Consider the following 20,081-nt stretch of genomic DNA (forward strand, 5'->3'; position numbering starts at 1 on the left):
GCACATGCCTTCATTACTTTCAAGATTAGACGAGTCAAAAAGATTATAAATATTGCCATATGTTCTCAATCTAATTGCAATTATTTTACCTGATTTATTCTTGATTGCACAACCTTCTAAACTGCAAGAAACATTGTAGCCACTATCATAAATTTGAGTGATTCTTAAGAGATTGTGTTTAAGATATTCTACATAATACACATCATGAATAGGCATATCATCATTAAGAAGCAAGGAACCTCTACCTTTTATCTATATCACTAAATTATCACCAAACTTCACAAATCCACGAGCATAATCTTCAAGTTTTAAGAACGTGTCCTTATCTCCTGTCCTATGGTTGGAACAACCACTATCCACTATCCACAATGCCTTCTTGTTGGAGAGAAAGCCAATTTGTACAAGCATATATTGTTCTATGCTTGGAACAAGTTTGGGTCTCTAAACCTTTTTTGTAACTTTCTTATTTTGTTTGCACTATTTGGATGTGTGACAAATAGTATTATAATTAAAACACCTGATTATATTTGAAAAGACAAAGTACTGTTTGTGACCAAATATTGGTGTTCTAGGCATCATGAATTTACAAGTACTCACTTGTGGCCAAATTTATTGCAAAAGAAGCAATAGCCACTGAAAATGGAGTTAAACCTGAAATTGTTTTGTTTACACTCTAATTTCTGCTTCTTACTATCTGTCTTAAAGTTTAGATTTATAGTTTGTGAACATTCACCAGTGTCACTATGTTGTTTTTGTTTACCAACAATATTATTCAAGTGAATAGTTCTTTCATGCTCTTCAACTTGCTTTGTGAGAGAAATAACTTGTTGTTTAAGAGCTTGAATCTCTTTTTCTTTATCGACAAGATTTGATCTGAGATTATCCACAACTCTTTTAGAGTCATCTAGTTGAACTTGCAAAGATGTAATCAACCTATTTGGACTTTTCTCTTGAGAAGAAATGTGTTTCTTATGTTTCTTTATTTCTTGAAGGGCACAAAGAAGTTTGAACCGTCAAGGTTTATTTCACAATTGTCTAGATTAGATTGATTGCTTGATGGACTATTTGTTTGATTGTTTAAAGTATTCTACACATTAACTTCATCCATAAATAAAGTTTCATCTTCATCACCTAAGGAATCATCAGATTCAACATTTGAGTCTTCTTTGCTAAATAGACTTTTTTTTTGAAGTTATTGAAGTTAAACTTCTTTTTAGGATTGAAATCCTTTTTCTTATAATGTTTTTTAAACTTATCATCATCATTGTTTTGATCAACAAAAGGTCAATGGGCTGCAAAATGAGTGGTAGTTTTCCTCTGTATTTCTTCTTCAATTTTCTCACAAGAAGTGCTTCTAATGATTCAAACAAGTTTGAATCACTGTCTAAATCTTCTTTCTTTTCAATCTAAAATGTAGTCTCTTTTGATGTTGAACCAGTGTTGTCAATTTTGCTAGTTCTCATTTCAAATACAGTTAATGTTCCTTGAAGATCATTTAAAGTAAGCTTATTAAAGTTTTTCTTTTCTTCAAGGGCTGAGACTTTGGTTTCCTACTTAGGAAGTAAGGTTCTAATGACCTTTTTAACAACTATTAACTCATCTAATTCTTCACCTAATCCTCTCATACTATTTACTACCTCATCTATTCTCAAGAAATATTCAGCAACTTTTTCATCATCTTTCATTTTAATTTCCTCAAAGTGAGTTTTGAGGGTAAGAATCTTTGATTGTTTAACCTTTTCATTTCCCTAATAGATATTTTCAAGTTTGTCCCAAATTTCATGTGTAGATTTACAATACATGATTTTGACAAAGACATCTTTTGTCAAGCCACATAGGATAGCATGTTTGGCTCGAGCATTCATTTCATATTACCTTTTTTCATCAGGATCTATACGTATGGTAGAAAGTACAATGTGCTTACTACAGACAATATTCCAGACATCAAGGTCTATTGAAATAAGATATGTTTTCATTGTGATTCTCCAAAACATGTAATCAAAGCCATCAAATAAAGGAGCTCTAGTGATAGATGACCCCTCTTGCACATGTGACATGATAGCAGGCTTCGAAGACCAGGACCAATCCTATTAAAGAGACCTAATGCAAGACCCTACGCTCTGATACCACTTGTTGGAAGTGGATTTACTCTGAGAGGGGGGGTGAATTAGAGTGGTGTATTTTTTAAAATTTTGACTTGAATGCACAATTAACATTTTGACCTTTAACCAATGTGAGAGATTTGTTTATGCAAGTGAATAACATTAACAACTCATATTAAAAGCATCATGTAACATTGTTCCATTAATGTATGAACAATATTGTTTATGCTTTTGAAACAAAACTTCAACTTTGCACAATCCAAGTTTTGAAATACTTTATGGAAGATTTTTATAATCAAATTTAAACAATTCACCTTTTTAGATTTGAACAATTCAACTTTGCATGACAGACTTGAACACTTTGAAATATGAACCCTTTTTGAACAAACTTAAAAGTATCAGAGTATTGACTAAATGAACACATTAACATGTAACAAAATGAGAGACAAATAACATCACATAACACAAAGATTTCTTGAGTGTAAAAACTGTCATGGGGTATAAAAAATAACTAGATAAAATTTTCTTTTCATTGATCAAAGAAAAACAACTCTATAACAATGGTGGAGCAACAACTCAACACCTTTTTTGAAATACCAACTTCATAGGAACACTAATCCCTTGAATTACAAAGTCATTGTCTAGGTTTTTAGTCAGTAATGACCTTACATCTGCATCAAACTTGCAGTCGTAAAATCATTAATCAGTACAAAAAACATATGATTTTGAATGTTTCTATTTATAACATGTACTGTATATAACAGTACCACAAAATATTTCTAAAACTGAAATAGAATTCTCTCTTGTAAAAACCAAAGACAACAAAGTCTTTTTCAAACTTTTACAAATTTTTAAGTGGAACAATAAAGCCTCAATACCACTTTGTTCTCTCTTTTTCATTCCGGCTGAACAATGACTTAAAGTCATGAATTTATAGAGCAAGTAAAAGTGAAACCCTCGAACCAAACTATAAAACTCGAGTTCAGAGCCAACACTCAAGTTAGGGTTTCCACAAAAAAATACCAAATTACAGTTGCAACTAAAACCACATTTCTTTTTTGACTTCAATTTCTAACTCTTTCATTTTTTGAAAACAAGAATCTGGAAAAGTAATTCTTTACAAAAATGAAAACAATAACCAGAAATGAAGTAATTCTTCTTTCATTTTTACTCTGTAACTTCATTCAATACAAAATAAAGTAAAAGGCATATGTTCGAAATTGAACCAATGTAATAATTTTTATTTTACTTTTCCATTTACCAAATTTACCCTTAAAAGGCCAAAGCAATCTATAGATATTACCTCTGTTAGGGCGGTTCAAACTACAAACAAAATCCCATAAAATCCTCTATTACCTTGGCCTCTAGCTCATGGAGATTCCACCAACCAACTCACCACCCTTCATAATTTGGCATATCTAAAAACCAAGATAGAAAACTAGCTAGAACAATCTCAAAATGTAACTATAATCTCATCATGGTGGTGCTAGGGTTCGATGTTATTCTTGCTAAATGAAATGAACCTTTCTTTACCCTAAACTCTTTTATTTGAGCCCAAAGACATAATGAATCTTATAAATCACAATACAATCATTTTGAAATCTGTTTAGAATGGAAAAAATGATATTATCCTTGAGCGCCAAATCAATGTCTACTCACATCTACGTGAGTTATAATGTTGTCCATGTCTACTCACATCCACCTAAGTTATAATGTTGTCATTGCACAAGATACTGAATGCCAAAGACTCAGACAAGAATTACAAGACCAAGTGTGCCAAAATTGAATATTCCATATGCCAAGATCAATGTGCTGACCAGCCAATACTTTTGACATCAAGGACAAATAACACAAAAGAGAAGTCAACAAAGAGCACTCATCCACTATCTTAAACATTCATCTCACTTTCATCCTTACTATCACAAGTTTGTAAAAGAATCATTTAATGGAACAACACCAACCTAAACCATATTTTAATGCTAAATTTCCTAGATACATGGAGCAAAAAAATCCACACATACCATCAAACATTTAGGCTTGACTATCTACCTAGCTTGACCCATTTCACCGAGTGACTATTGAGGATGACATGATCTCTCAACTTGATGTATATCCTTAAATGTAAGCCTTCTTAAAAACCCTTAGAATGTCTACATTGTTGATCATCTCATAAATAATAATTGAGATGTACTAGTCCTAGTTGGACTTATCATATGTGGTGACCAACATACCTCTAGGCTAGGTCAACTACTCCCTAGGATAACTCAAAGATTTTATAATGTCTATCTTTAGATCTTTGTTGTTGTATGGTCATCCAAGTACCATCATACCCTTTTCGCATTCATACAATCCCCAATTTTTGGAAATCTTTTGTATCCTGCACTCAACTTACTACCTCTATGTTATAAAATATTCAAGCTTCCATCATGTAAAATGTGGTACACACTATGCCTCAAAGTATTCCCTTTGTATCAATTCCACAACAGTCAATTTAACCCATGTTTCATGCCATTCTGATCTCTAGATAACCATCCATATTCATCACACAATCCATTCATATCCCTCAATCCACATACACACCATAATCCACATATATTCCTCACTCTACCACCATTCTATAATCTACATCCATTCCAATATCCTCCTACTTGGTACAAAACACTTATATCCCCCTACAACAAAGTCTACATGTTGTATTTGCTCCACAATATGTGAATTGTCTTGAGAAACAACAAGATTTAACTTACATTTCCTAATCCATATATGTGCGACAAATAATTTCCAATCCTAATCCTCCATATAAACCATCTTACTTTGGTATCCTATAACATACATCCAATCCTAATCCACCTCACAATCAAATGTATCTTAGCATCTCGCAAACTATACAAAATTGCAATCCACCACATAATAAATCTTTTTTAGGTATCCCAAAAATCAATTTGCATATTATCAACCATAATCACAACTATAATTTCAACCATAAAATCAATCATATCCACCCCCACATCCATATAATGCCTACATGCTCCATCCAAGCTCCAATGCAATGGTCCCACAACCATTTTTGTCTCCCATCAATCAAGGATTGGAAGATATGAAAAAAAATACTTAGAGACCTACAAGCAAGAAATTCAACGAAATCATTTAATTTTAAAGAGATTTTCCCCTTACAATTTAATATATCCATTTCAAAAATCCCTTTTCTATGACATGTTGAAATTCTCATTTGACAAATACAAACAAAAAGGTGATGCATGTGATAATGTCAAAGAATTTGTCATCGCTTGCAAATAATTTCTTTAATTGTTCCCACATGTAGTCTAGGCGGTAAGGCCTTGGAATGGTTCCTACAATATTTGTGGAACTATTAGAGAATTTTTTGGCTCACTTGTTTTATAATATAGAACATGAGGTCACCATGCTTGACCTTTACAATAATAATTAAAAAAAGGTTGAGAAAGCTTTGCCACATATTTGCACTAATGAGACATCTTGCTAGTTGTCTCTCATAGCCACTACCCAAAAAAAAATTAGTGAACATCTTTGTTCAAAATATAAACCAAGAGATGGACTTTCATCTCTAAATCCATTGTGCATCCACCTTTGATGAGATTATTTAGAAGGGTGTTAGTATTGAAAGGGCTATAATTGCAAAGGGTTTAGTCAAGATTTACAAGAAAAACAATGACAAAACAATGAATGACAATATAGATTTGGGAAAAAAAAGTGTCATTAGTGATGGTGTTATGGAATCCAAACATGTGCAAGGAACTACTAAAACAAATGTGTGTCATCTTGGTTCCACAAGGTACACCCTAATCAAACAACAAAATAATACAAAATACAACTTCACTCCTTTGGCAGCACCTTTATACATTACCTTTCACAAATCGGTTCAAGATAACATGGTCACCTTTACACAAACCCAACCACTCAATTATTCCAAGCCCAAAAATTCATGGTTTAAAGACAATGAATATTGTGACTATTATAGGATCAAGGGACATGCTAAAATTAAGTGTATGGAGCTGGAGAACTACATCCAAGATCTCATTGATAAGGGTAATATTGTGATAGATGTAAATCAAAGCACCTCCCCTAATGCTCAATTACTAATGTATCAAAATGTATTTCCGAAATAAAACCAAGGAGCTAACTCTACCAATGTCAATCTTGGGTCTAATCCTAGTTTAAATCACAACCAAAACATTTATACTATTAATATCAACTATAAAAATGTCATGTTTAATTATGATAATATACTCAATTGTATTACCCATGTAGACACCCATGTGGATGATGATTTAAATAAAGGGTCAATAAATCTAGCGTGATCTGACAACTTGATATGGGAGAATCAATATCCAACGTCCACCAAATCCTTCTGCAATATTGAAGATATACCCAATTGGTTGTTTCCCTAATGAAATGATGTCCTATATTGGAAATGGTAAATTTCTAGGTGAAGGATCCATTTCCACCACCATTTTAGTTATATAGGGGCTTTCCTAAGTCAAACTACATGCCAGTGTTCCCATCTCCACAACATCTATGACTAACAAAAAAAACATAACTTATCCTTAGGGTGATAGCGGCTAAACCATATCTAAAATGCTAAGTTAACAAGAAAATAACTTAGGATTGATAATGGTGTTGATTCAATTCTTTTTAGATGTGTCCTCCAACTATTGATGAAATAACATGATAAAACACAATCCATCATGAAATCATACTAAAAGATAGGTTGTTATAGCTTTTTGTTCCTTGTACTCATATTTTCTCTTGAATTAATTTAATTGGGGAATACTTATTCTTGCTTATTAACTTTAAGCATGATAAAATATTTCTTTATATAGGGTTCATAAGGAATATATGAATTTAGACCAACATCTAACATCGAAATAAAAATATAAGGAGATCATATTATAAATTATGAAGGTTGATACTCACACCCAAGTTTGGATTTGGATCTCTTTTGAAGAGACTAGGGTGTAGCAGAGTATCAGGAGCCAGCACATAGAATATAGTCTCAAGATTATCATATGACATCAATAGGATAGTAAAAGGCCCAAATTATCTTGAAATGACCCAAGAGAACAAACATTAAAGTAGGGACCAAAATAGAGTATGAAATTGTAAAGGGACACAATTTACTACATTAAAGTTAGCTCTCATAATACTTGATAGATTCCTAGTAGGGAAAACTATTCTCATTGTGAATTCACATATATATAACATGTTTTCATATGTTGGATTTTTTGAAGCAACTAATCCTTGATAAGTATCAATGAATCAAACTATAAGAGAACTACATGATAGAAGAAAATAATATATCATTACCAGTCCATAAGTAGATGTCCTTGTTTCTTAGCTTCCATACTCATCAATATCTCTATGTTTCAATTCCATTTGATTATATAGAAAGATACTTTTGTCATAGGAATAAATGGTTGTGTTGCAAGGTACAATTTTTTGATAGTAAGCTATTCATGAGAAAAATTGGATAGTGTAACATAAATATAGATTAGTGAAGTCTCTATACTAATGATGATAAATACACATTATTTCTATCCTATGTGTCTATTGTATATTTTAACAAAATTGTAATATATTTTTCACTTCTCACATCTTGTATTGTAACACCCTAGGCTATTCTTAAATGAGTATTCTAGTCGATTTGAATCTCCTTTACATTTATAAAAATATCTAAGAAGAAACATTCTATATATTGATTCTTTGAAGTTAGCTACAAAGTAGCATTAATGGTTATATCAAAAGAGGGTTTCAGAAGAAGGCCTAGGAATAGGGTCTCTAGGGTCTCTAGACTTGGGAATATCATTCTTTGACATCAAAAATAAATTATGGGTTGACCCAAGATAATTTAAAATAAACCATCATACTTCAAGTCAGACACTAAATAATTAATAAAAAAATTAGCCATTAGAAGTTATTCCAAACAAATTTAATCAAATTCATTGTCACACATTGTGAGGAGTTGAGGATTGAGGTTCTTTCTTTTCATATTCAAAAAACATAGGTTAAATACTTAGAATAAAATTTTGAGCATCAAAGATTGATGATTTTAAACACTAAGAGAAATTTTTCTTATCAGTGAATCAAGGTTCTTCTTTACCTCATTCCAAAGTGACTCAAATATATTAGATAGTAAGATCAAACAGTTAAGGCTAAATTACTTAGATAAAAAGTGGCAATGTAATTTCCTTCATTAATGGATGTGGTTGACATTACCTCTTTTCTTCATAAAAATTCAAAAAATTTAAATCACAAGCTTGAATAGTGATTATCGATAACATATTAGTGGTCAAGTATCAACTATTTTCTATACCACATACCAAAAATAATCTTTACAAATATTAAACAAACAAATTGATCATTGAACCTCACTTAACTTTGTAAGAAGTGAAAACTAAAAACATCTTCATCAAAATTCCAAGGTTTGATTTCCCTCTTAACTCCTACTTCAAATAATTTAAATGTTAAACAAAACTCTAAAGAAAAAATCCCAATAGATTTAGAAATGTTTGTGTTGGTATAATAAGAAAATGGAGTAATATCTTGATGCTCAAAGCTTGATAACCTTGGAATATGAAGTCAACAAAACAAACGATTTATAAACCTTTGACAAAATAAATAACCTCACTTTGACATAAAATTCCTTTGAAAACAATCAACCTTTGATATTAATGACAATATTTTTAAAAATTAAACATCAAACTTTGCCTTCAATGACAATATTCCTAACAATCTCCCCCTTTTTATTTATTTTTTAAATTTTTTTAGGGCAAAGCACAAGTGTATACTATTATATTATTTAAAATATAAACATTATAGTATAGAAGTTCAGATGATATCAAACATATAAAAAGAGAAAACACAAAGAGCTATGCTCAATCTGCGAACCCTACCTAACTAGCTAGAAAGCTTACAAAATGATACACAAAATGGAGATGATAGAGAGTAGAGCTCCATCTACAAAACCTAACCCAAAATTTAAGTGATTTATCAAAAAAATTAAAAATGGCAAAGAGTTGGGCTAAATCTATGACAACTATCCTATATTATAACCAATTAATCATGGAAGTATGAAACCCTACCCAAAAACCCAATTTTAAACATATAGAGGTAATAGATATAGAGTTGGGCTAAACCCAATATTAAACATATAGAGGCAATTTTAAACATATAGAGTTGGGCTAAATCTAGTAAAGGAAATAGATATTTTCTAGTTAAGAGGCTTATACTCCATGATTCACGGTAATAGGAGACACTAAATACAGGCAATAATTAGTGGCAAAGACTAGCAACCTTCAGTTTTTCATAACCCCACCTTACAAAGATTACCCTACATTGGAAGAAGAAAACAACATTTGCAAATAAAGAGATGGTGCAAAATATGGCTACCTAGTTTCCTTAAAACCACCACCTCACTTCTTTCACACAAACCTTGGCATGTGCTGACATTGGTGATAATTAATTTCACATGGGAGAGGCATATGAAGTGTTTGGGAGAGATTGATCAAATTCTTTGATACCCTCACCATGGACCCAATTTAGTACTTCCCCCTAGATGATGTCCTTTTGAAGACCTTCACACAAATTGAGGGGATGACATGAGCTAGCCAAAAGCTACATAATAGAGTATATGGCTTTGATGTGATAAATTTACAATTTGACCACCACCAATGCTAGATTAAAATTATTAATGAGCATATAAAAAGATATTGAAGTCCTTAAACATGCCCCTTCTAATGTAGGATTCATGAATTTTAACTTTTCATCATTATTATTAAACATTAATCCTAAAGGTGATATCCGCAAAAGCCAACACGTGTTAGAAATAATGATCAAAGGGACTCAATTGAAACAATTGGTGCCAAGGCTACATCATTTTCGATCTTTGTCTTATTAAGCTTGATTTCCTGGTTCACAATCCCATAGCCTTTGTTAGCTAATGCATCAACGAGCTCATTTGCTTCTCTAGAGCAATGTCTTATGCTGAAATCTTTTAGTATCTAGAGGAGTAGCTAGGCCTCTTGAAGAGCATAGCTAATCTTCTGGCTTGGGGCTTGAAACCTTTTCAAGGTTGATATGGTGTTCATTGAGTCCCCTTCTCTAATCAACTTTTTTATTCCTAACTTGTATGCCAAACGTAAACCATATACAAGTACAATGGATTCTGCTACATTATTGGTGACATTAGGAACTCTTGCTACTCATACCTTCAAAATTTATTCCTTGTTCTTATGGATGACAAAACCAAACCCTAAAATGAGAGGGTTAACTTTGATTGCTTCATCAAAATTTAGCTTCCAATGGAAGCCATCAGGAGGTTCCCATTTGAAATATTTCCTTTTTGTTTTCCCAATTTCAATTATTGAGGAGTTTGACCTTAAAAGGAAGATTAGGCCCTTAGTTATCTTTGAGGATTGTATCACCCCACAAGGTAAAGAAGGATTTTAATCTCTTATATTTTAAATTGTATGCTTTGACTACTTCTAAGATTGAATTCTCAATGTTGTTGATCACATGGCTTATCGTATTACTCTCCTCTCTCAATATCCTTCTATTCCTTTCCAACTAAATGTTCTAAATAAGAATAGTCGATGCAACTTACCATATAAGAAAAACCACTAAACCACTACTTGCAATATTCTCCCTGAGTGGATCTCTCCTGCTTAGAATATCTCTCCCCTTGACTGTATCTTTTCCCTTTGATATTAATAACAACACAATCTTGAATATTGTGTTAAACTCCTTTTTTATTCATCATCCTCTAACTACAACTTTTAATTTTTATAGTAAGAACATTTTTATTCTTCTCTTTGTACTCTCCCCCACTCTTTAGGGATGAAAAGTAATATTGCATTGATTATCTCACATTGAAATTGTGCTTCTCATTAATTACTTAGAGATAAGGTGAAGATACCACTCCTAAATCCTACCTAAGATAATCCAAATTTTCTTTTGGATGAGTTTTGAAGAAATATATGTATTTTTTTCTTTTGTAGCAACATACTCCAACTTCACCTAATATTATGTAACCTTCTCTCTCAAGAAATGATACTTGATAGGAATGTGCTTTATCCTTGAGTGAATAACAACACTATTTTATATGTTTATTAAGCTTGTGTTATCACATAGTATTGAAATAGGTTGATCATATTCTAATTTGATGTCCTTTAATATATGCTTCCTCAGAGAACTTATGTGCAACATGACACCATTATTATATACTCTACCTTTAAAATAGATAAAACACATAATCCAACATCTTTCTTAACCAAAACTCTAGATGATTTACAAGGAAAAATAATCCTCCACTTAAAATTTTCCTATAATCAATACTAGTTACCCAATTTTTTTCCATATATGTTAGAGTGAAACATTCACCTCTAGGATAGTATAGACTAAAACCTATAGTATCTTTTAGATATATAAAAATTCTCTTGACTACTTGTCCAAGAGTTTCTTTTGGTGTCAATTGAAGCCATGCTACCATTCCTACTACTTAGATATGGTCTAACTTTGATGTTGTTACGTACAGTAGGTTGCCAATCATTAATCCATATGATGTTAGCACATTCACTATCGCTGGTCATCTTACAATCTATAACCATAGGTCTATGCATTAATTTGCAATCCTCCATTCTGAATTTCTTCAACATCTTCTTGATAAACTTTGTTTAAGAAATAAATATAACATTTTTGTATTAATAAATTTGTAGAGAAAGAAAGAAGGAAACCACATGAAGCATGGAAATCTCAAACTCCTACACGTTGTCTATAATTTTTTTAATATTTTATCGATAGTGTCTCCGAAAATAGTTTAATCAACATAAACCACAACAATTAAATATGTGAATGTATGAAAAATTGAATTTAAACAAGATGGAAATAATGCAATGTAGGATCCAAACCCACTATCCACACAATCATGAAATGAAGTGTAAGATCTATGCATAAATCAAATGACAAGCAATAATACCAACACAAAAACCTTAGGAAGCTCCATTATTACTTGAGATTTGCTTGAATGATTCATGTAGGTTTTCTCTCAAATTTTGTAGGATAATTAAATTATATCATCATGATAGTATGAATGCTTGAAATGCTATCCTTCTATCCTACTTCTATCTTATTACTCAGACAAACGATTATCGCCATTTTTTATTTGAAACAAAGTCATAAAATGGCATTGCCTCAAAGAGGGGAAAAATGTAGACATGTAAACATGGCTAAAATATTTCCATCTTGTCATGTTACCACTTTCATTTGTCTATATTAATTCAATTTTTTTTAATTATTTAAGTATTTCATTGGCCTTTACCATCTATAGTTAATTAAATATGTTCATTTAATTAATTTTACTTTTATTTTACACATACAAGAAATATCAATTTATATAAATGATAAAGGTAGCACTTATTCATATAAAAAATTAAAAAAAAACACACACAAATTGAGCTTAGTGAAGTAGAAATTCAAATATTTATGCAATGAGTTTATTCTTTTAGAATTATCAAAGTGTATTTTAAATGTTTCCTCTTGCAATTATTGATTTATTTTCATTTTTAGATGATCTCTTATATCGATTAATTGCACCAATTTGCACAAATATTTTTCAAGTCAGCTCATAATAGCTAGTAAGAAAAGATCCTAGTCTTAAAATTTGAAATTGAATATTTAAATTTTGAGTTTAATCTTTAATTATTTTCAAGAAAGTCTTGAATAACATGAAGTTACACTTGCCCCACACCCCACCCAACTCTGATTGGCTAAAGCTAAACTTCAACAGCTCATCCAAAGGGAACCCAGGCCGAGCGAGTGGGGGTGGTGTTGTCTATGGCCATAGAGGCAATGTCGTACTAGATTACATGACCAACTTGGGAATGCAAACCTCGAGCTTTGCTAAGGTGGTAACCATTTATTATGGAAAAACTATCATTAATGAGAGGAAGTATGATATAATTATTATTGAGGGTGACTCTAGAAATACTATCCTTTTCCTTAAAAATGAAGCTATCCCAATTTGGCAATGTGAAGGTTTGGTGGACAAATGTAAATCCCTAATTCATGGTTTTAGCCACTTTGGCTTAAACCACACAAGGAGAGAAGGTAATAAGGTCATAGATAGGTTGGCATCCTTAGGCCTATTTTCCAAGAATTAAAAAATTTAGACGAATTCCCATGATCTCCCAAATTTGATTCAAGTGGCAATCTATGAGGACATAAAGTTTAATGATGGGATATAATTTAAAAAACTTTTTTATTTTGGCTACCCTTTTGGCAAGTCACTTTCTGCTAGATTGACAGACATCCTTTTCAAAAACCAATGTCACTTCTCCTCATAAGTGATGTGAGACCCAAACTGCTAGCTTTGATTTCACCCACCTACTTTTTGTTATGAAGCTCACAGTCATGGATATGTGTACGGGACTTAATCCAAGTTGAACCTGACGCCTGTGAGGTCCAATTCAAGTGCAAGTAAAAGGTTTGGAAAAAAGTGATCAAGGGGAATTTAGATAGTTATGTGAGGGCATGTAGGGTTTCGACCTGATGATTTCAAAATGCTTTGTGGAGGCCTAGTAGAAGGGTGAGGTGAAGATTGGAAAGGTTGCCTTTAAAGTCTCACCAAAATTTATTACGACCATTGTTGGGCTTCCACAGGATGATATTACTTTTCCCAAGAAGTTGAAGGGCTTATACAAGGAAGAATTCAAGTGATTCTTCAAGGAGGGTGAAGGTGTATCCAGATTGTAGAGTAGTCACAATAGAGAAGAGCTCCCTGATAAATGGAAGGACACAACCCTTATTTTAATGAAATTTGTCACCCTTGATAGCTGCCAGAAAATTTTTCACATACAAATCTTCCGCATGCTAAATCACCTGAGATATGGTATCCACATGAACTTTTCTTATTGGGTCTAATCATCTTTATCCCAATCTATAGCTAGAGCTAAGTCTAGGAACTTCCTATTCCTTCATCAAGGTCTAATCTTTAGGCTTTATAATTTTCATCATGCTTTAATCCCTTCATGTTTGTCCCCTTCTAATCCCTTTGTTCCCCTACCAAACCCAATTTTGGTAATTGAAATTTCTAAGGCTCTTATGGCTAAAAACTCCTTGGCTATTAGCTCTTCTTGTAAGCCCAAACTCATCCCCACCCATTTTAACCCTAGTAGATAGGAGAAGCAAAAGCCCTCTTCTACCCTACCCCCAATAAAGTGGAGGTAGTGGAGTCTAGTGAAGAGGAGGAGGTTGAGGAATATGATTCATCTTCTTATTTTGAATCTGAGTGGTCTCCCACCACTTCTGAGGAAGTGGCCCCAATTCCCCAAAATCAAGAGACTTTTGACCCTAAGAAGCCTCCAATTGAGGTTGAGGATGCAATTATTAAACTGGAGGGGAATGTGGAGAGACAAAAAATGGTTATTAGATGGATCATCTCTTAGTTTGATGTGGCAATTAGGAAAATAAATAGATTGGAAGCACTAGCTGAGGTGGGGGTGATGGTGGATAAGTGGGTCATGGACTTCAAAGATGAACAAATCTGGGAAGTGACAAGTGATATGGTCAGGAAGCTAGAGATTTGGGAGAAAATGGAAGGGAGATTGAATGAGCTATCTGAAAAGGTGACACAAGAAAAAGAGAACAAGATAGTTCAAGAGTTGAAAGAGAAATAGGAGCTCCTATTGGGCAAGGTCAATGAAATGGACAAACAGAATCAGGAAATGGTGGCAAAAAATGTTGCCTTCCTCAAAGCCATATAGGATGAGATAAATCAAAGGAGAGCCAAACACGAGCAACACATGTTGTCTCCTTTTGCATAGGTGGAGCCCCCTACTTCCATAATCAAGGACACCCTCAATTCTAGTACCCCTAGCTCTGTTAAAGATGCAAAGAAGAAAATTTGCTTCTCTAACAAAGTATTTACTTTTTGTAAGGATTGTCAGGAAGGCAATGCCTCTACTCAGTAGGCCATCTCTTTCTACCTTTGGTAGTTGGTTGCTTTTTTTTGGTTTAGTTATGGTCTGTGTTACTAGCTCTATCTCTAGTTTAGTTAGTTAGTAGTTTTTTGTTGGTCTTGGTTTCTTGGGTCTATATTTTGCTAGGTGTGTCCCTCTCATGTGCCCTAGGTGACACTTCTATGTGGTTATGTAAAACTTTGTAATGGTACAATCCTATCCACTTTTTATTAATTAGAACATGAAATTAAACTTAGATAAAAATTATTATCTTGAAATAAAATAATATATAAAAAAAAATACAAAGAAAAATAGATTAATTATCACATGAAATCAAAATATAGGACCATCTTAGAAATTATCGACAACTATAAAATAACTTTTCCTTTTCTTTCCTATACCGACCATCAGTGATGAATTTACCTCCCTTGTTGATTACTAAATTCATCTGTATTGTGTACATTGATCAGAAATAAGTGAGAGCATTAAATATTTTAATCTTTAATTAATTTTTGTCCTTATATAAATGTAATAACCTTTCAATGCTGTATTGTCTTTTCGACTTCTGATGAGGACATAAATGTGGTGGTTGTTCAGCTTCTTTGAAAGCTTATAAATAAGCCCAATTCAAATCTAATTGCAAGGAGTTGAAGAGTTATGGAGTTACAGAGTTATAGGCATACGCTCCTTCACAAGATTGCCTAAATTGTATAGGCTCAGGCATACAACTCTCTTTTACAGAGTTTTCCCAAATGGTATAAATTCAAGGGCACACAACTCTCTTTCACAGAATTTGCCAAAAACTGTATGGTTCTTACAAATTTTCAATGAAATGAAATTTTATATGATTTGTTGTGTTTACAATACCACAAATTCTGCTTTGGGTATTGTCCTTTGAATTGACAAAATAATTCAAATCAGTAGTATTAGAGCCATTTTCGATCGTTGCAAGTGCATCTACAACCAATGAGCCACTGCCCATACTACGCCAAACTCTTCCTTGTCTTCGTCTTCAGCAGAAGGAAACAAGGAAGCTACTGCAGCATCTACCAAGGAACTAATAGCTGCTATGCCTCAAGTTGACCAAGCTCCTGCTGCTACAGTAGATCAGGAAGAAGCAATTATTCTCTCGAGAGTCTCACTAGCACTTTCAAGTTACATGGCAGAATTTTATTTGGAAGATGATCGAGCAATGGGGTCCATTGCTTTTCAAGACGGGAGTAATGATCAGAAATAAGTGAGAGTATTAAATATTTTAATCTTTACTTAATTTTTGTCCTCGTATAAATGTAATAACCTTTCAATACTGGATTGTCTTTTCAACTTCCGATGAGTACACAAATGTGGTGGATGTTCAACTTCTTTGAAAGCTTATAAATAAGCCCAATTCGAATCCAATTGCAAGGAGTTGGAGAGTTATGGAGTTGCAGAGTCATAGGCATACGCTCCTTCACAAGATTGCCTAAATTGTATAGGCTTAGACATACAACTTCCTTTTACAGAGTTTGCCCAAATGGGATAAATTCAATGGCACACAACTCTCTTTCACAAAGTTTGCCAAAAATTGTATGGTTCTTACAAATTTTCAATGAAATAAAATTTTATATGATTTGTTATATGTTTACAATACCACAAATTCTACTTTAGATATTGTCCTCTGAATTGACAAAATAATTCAGATCATACATCCACATCAAATTTCATGAACATGAATATTATGGTCTAATATAAAACTCTTGAGCGACTTTCACGCAATTTGCTAAAAGACTTATTCGAAACAACTTTACGTCTTCGTTATTCTCACGGCCAGTTTCAGTGGGATTGGCAAGTTTATTTGGAAATTAGATGTCAAAGAGCTAATGGAGTATTATCAAAATAATTGGCGTGTGTTTTACGTGTTCAAAGTAGAAGTTAAAATATGAAGAGCCCCACGACGACTCACGACTTACGACCATATGTGAATGAAGACAAATGATGTGTCGAATTTTATAAGTCGTCAAAATGGCGTGTGCTTTCGTTTTTGAGTAACTTTGTTCATTCCTACACGGCCGGCTTAACTTAATACTTCAAACATGGAAATATGTGAGGTAATGGAGCCCTCTGTTTGACCATTGTGAGGTAAAGAGAAAAGCTTGACCTCATACTGATCATGATTCGTGAATTTGCCTCCCTTGTTGACTAGTTACTAAATTCATCCATACCTGTCTACATCCACATCAAATTTCGAAATTAAATCTCCCACTAACCATGCTTTCATGGACATCAATATTATGGTCTAACACAAGACTTTTCGACAACTTTGATGTAATTTGTTTCATAGAATAAATTTGTACACATCAATGGTAGGCTATTTAGATGCCAAACCCTAGAATATAAATGAGGGATAACCCTAAGTGCATTATTTAAAGTTAGAAAAGAAAAGGAGTATTTCTTTATCTAATGTAAATACCAGGGTATGAAATAAAAAGCTAGTGAAAATGACAAAAGAAAAGGCAAGTGAAGTGTAAGAGGAAAGTAAGGATAATCATAACTATGCACATGGGGTAAGCATATGGAATAAACATTTTTGAAGTTTAATACTTAATAGAACATGGAAAGGAAGAATAAGAATGCTGGTATATGAGCAAGGGAAAGTAGATCAATTGAAGATTCAAAAAAAATAATCAATTGTCACGTGCCACTATGAGGAAAGGTGCATTTTGCTGAAAAAATGGATCTCAAGATGAAGGTGAGTTATTCAATTTCTTTTGGATGAAAAAAAAAGTGCATTCTTTATTTGATGTGTTTATCAATAATCCAATTTCAATAAAATTTAAGTTCTCAATTTTGTTTGAGACAAAAATTCATCCTAATCCACATTCCTTCAAGTGTGTTGTTAGCAGCTTTAACACAATCATGACTCAAATAAAATATTAGTTATCTCAACTCCTAAAAAGAATCAAGTTGTAGGGAATGAAAAATGACTATAAAAAGGTCTTTACCTACATGATAGATCAAATATTCGATGTCTCTATTATTTATATATAAGTACTTATACAATTGTTCTACTAGAATCTTATTGTTTGGTTTACATATGAGAGATAAAGAAATTATGTCACTTTTTCTTATAAATAGGGTTTGTACAACTTGTTTAACATGAATATTTTAATTAATATAAAATAAAAAATTATTTGTAGTACATCATTAGGAAATGTTTGTAGCCACATTAAATATTTATTTGGGACCACCTGTAGAGTTGTATGTAATATTGATCAATTGAATACTTAGTGTTGATTGCACATGCAAAACAATATGTAACAATTGAAAAAGTTAGTACTAAAAATTAAATGTGACATCAACAGTTTTGTGTTCACATGGCTTTGATGCACATGGTTTGACCTTACTACTTGGGTCTATTTATTTTGGTTTGATTTAATAAAATCAAGCACATGTTTAGTGATTAAGGTTGGTTGGTGGTGGTATTGAGCCTGGTTGTAATTGTATTGATTCTTCTTCTAAAGGGTATGTTTGTGAAGTATATCATGGTTTGACCTTACCACTTTATTGTATTTATGTTAGTTTAATTCTATAAAATCAAGTGCATGTTTAGTGGTTGAGGTGGGTTGTGTTATCACTATTTAAGAAATGGGTTTTCTTTTCCCATGATTGGCTAGGTTTTTGAAATTTTGAGTCAAGTATGCTATTAGTCGCTTCAGTTGTGTATTAGGTCTTTAAGGGTTAAGGGTTTTTAGTTTTAATCGTTCAATTATCTGATTAAAACCCTCTGGTTTCTATTCTTGTGTTACTTTATTTACTTAAGTGATGGGTCTTGGGGTCGTGTGAAGTGTCCCCCTTGTTATTTACCTAAGCGATCGTTAAATAATTATAAGAAAAAACCTATGCCTTATGTCTTTTTCCTTCTAATGTTGTCGGGCCTAGTAAATGTCGTGCAACTCCCAGATGGATCTACGACTTTCGCTATTTTGATAGGCGAAGCTACAGGTGTATTAAGCTATGCGAAATAGCGAAAGGAAAAGGCATGTTTGACTATGTGCATTGGATCTAGTTTAACGAGACTCCATCTCACTTTAGATCTAACGGTTGGCATTGATTTGCAGCCGAAATGAGCAAGTAAATTACCTTTCGCGAAATGGTGAAAAGGTTTGGCAGGACCCAGTGGTGAAGACTTTCCCATAGCTAAAAGGCGATCAAGTTCAAAAGGAATTGATGGCTCGCGTTGTTTCGCTGCTGATAGATGCTCACATGTTACACTTCATGAAACAGCAAAATGACATGGCGTTCCAAGCAAGCTATCCGACTAGTTGAGATGGCAAGTAAGATAATGACATGTGGCTGAACATCAAAGTGGTCAATGAATTAGATCTAAGGACTAAAAGGTGGGTCCAAGATGATGAGTCATGTTGCGGAATAAGAAGTGACTTGGCAGATACAGGTGACAAGGATGACGTGGATCCCGATGTTTTCTCTCAGCGACTAAAAGGTCGACACATCATTTCAGGAATGACCAAACACCAGGTAGAGAATGCTGAGTCAGAAGACCCACGTCTACTGGATTCAAGTGGGTTGTTAAGCATCGAGCAAGTCTGATATAATCTAACGGTCCACGTGTGTTCACAAAGGTAAGATGCTAGTGTTTTAAAGTCTGTGAAATGGTGAAAGACCTAGTGGGCCCGAAGAAACAAATTGATGAATACTAAGAGGGGGGGTGAATTAGTATGCCAAAAATATTTGCACTAAAACACTTACACAATCTAAAGATAAACCGGTAAAGCAATCTGACAATCAAACTGGTTATCACACATACAAACTAAAATGCAAATAAAGCATTCACCCACAAAAGCAATACAACCATAACACAAGATATTTGACATAGAAACCCAACTGGGAAAAACCATAGTGAGATGGAACTCACAAGTCACTATCTACGGAATAGAAACCAGACCGGTTAAGGTCAGACTGGTTAAGGTCTTACAATGTTCTTCACCAGAAC

General features: G+C 33.1%; 1 protein-coding gene across 1 annotated transcript in view; it reads left to right on the forward strand.

Moving 5' to 3' along the window:
* LOC131065189 (cysteine-rich receptor-like protein kinase 2) overlaps window positions 1-16,328 on the forward strand; it is a 29,661-nt gene extending 13,333 nt beyond the window's left edge. Inside the window, exon 8 of the mRNA XM_057999645.2 lies at window positions 16,108-16,328. Within this exon, the coding sequence (XP_057855628.2) occupies window positions 16,108-16,328 (221 nt within the window). The remainder of the gene's footprint in view (window positions 1-16,107) is intronic.
* Window positions 16,329-20,081: the final 3,753 nt, after the last annotated feature.

This window comes from Cryptomeria japonica, chromosome 10, assembly GCF_030272615.1.
Source record: "Cryptomeria japonica chromosome 10, Sugi_1.0, whole genome shotgun sequence".
In the NCBI taxonomy this organism is placed as follows: domain Eukaryota; kingdom Viridiplantae; phylum Streptophyta; class Pinopsida; order Cupressales; family Cupressaceae; genus Cryptomeria; species Cryptomeria japonica.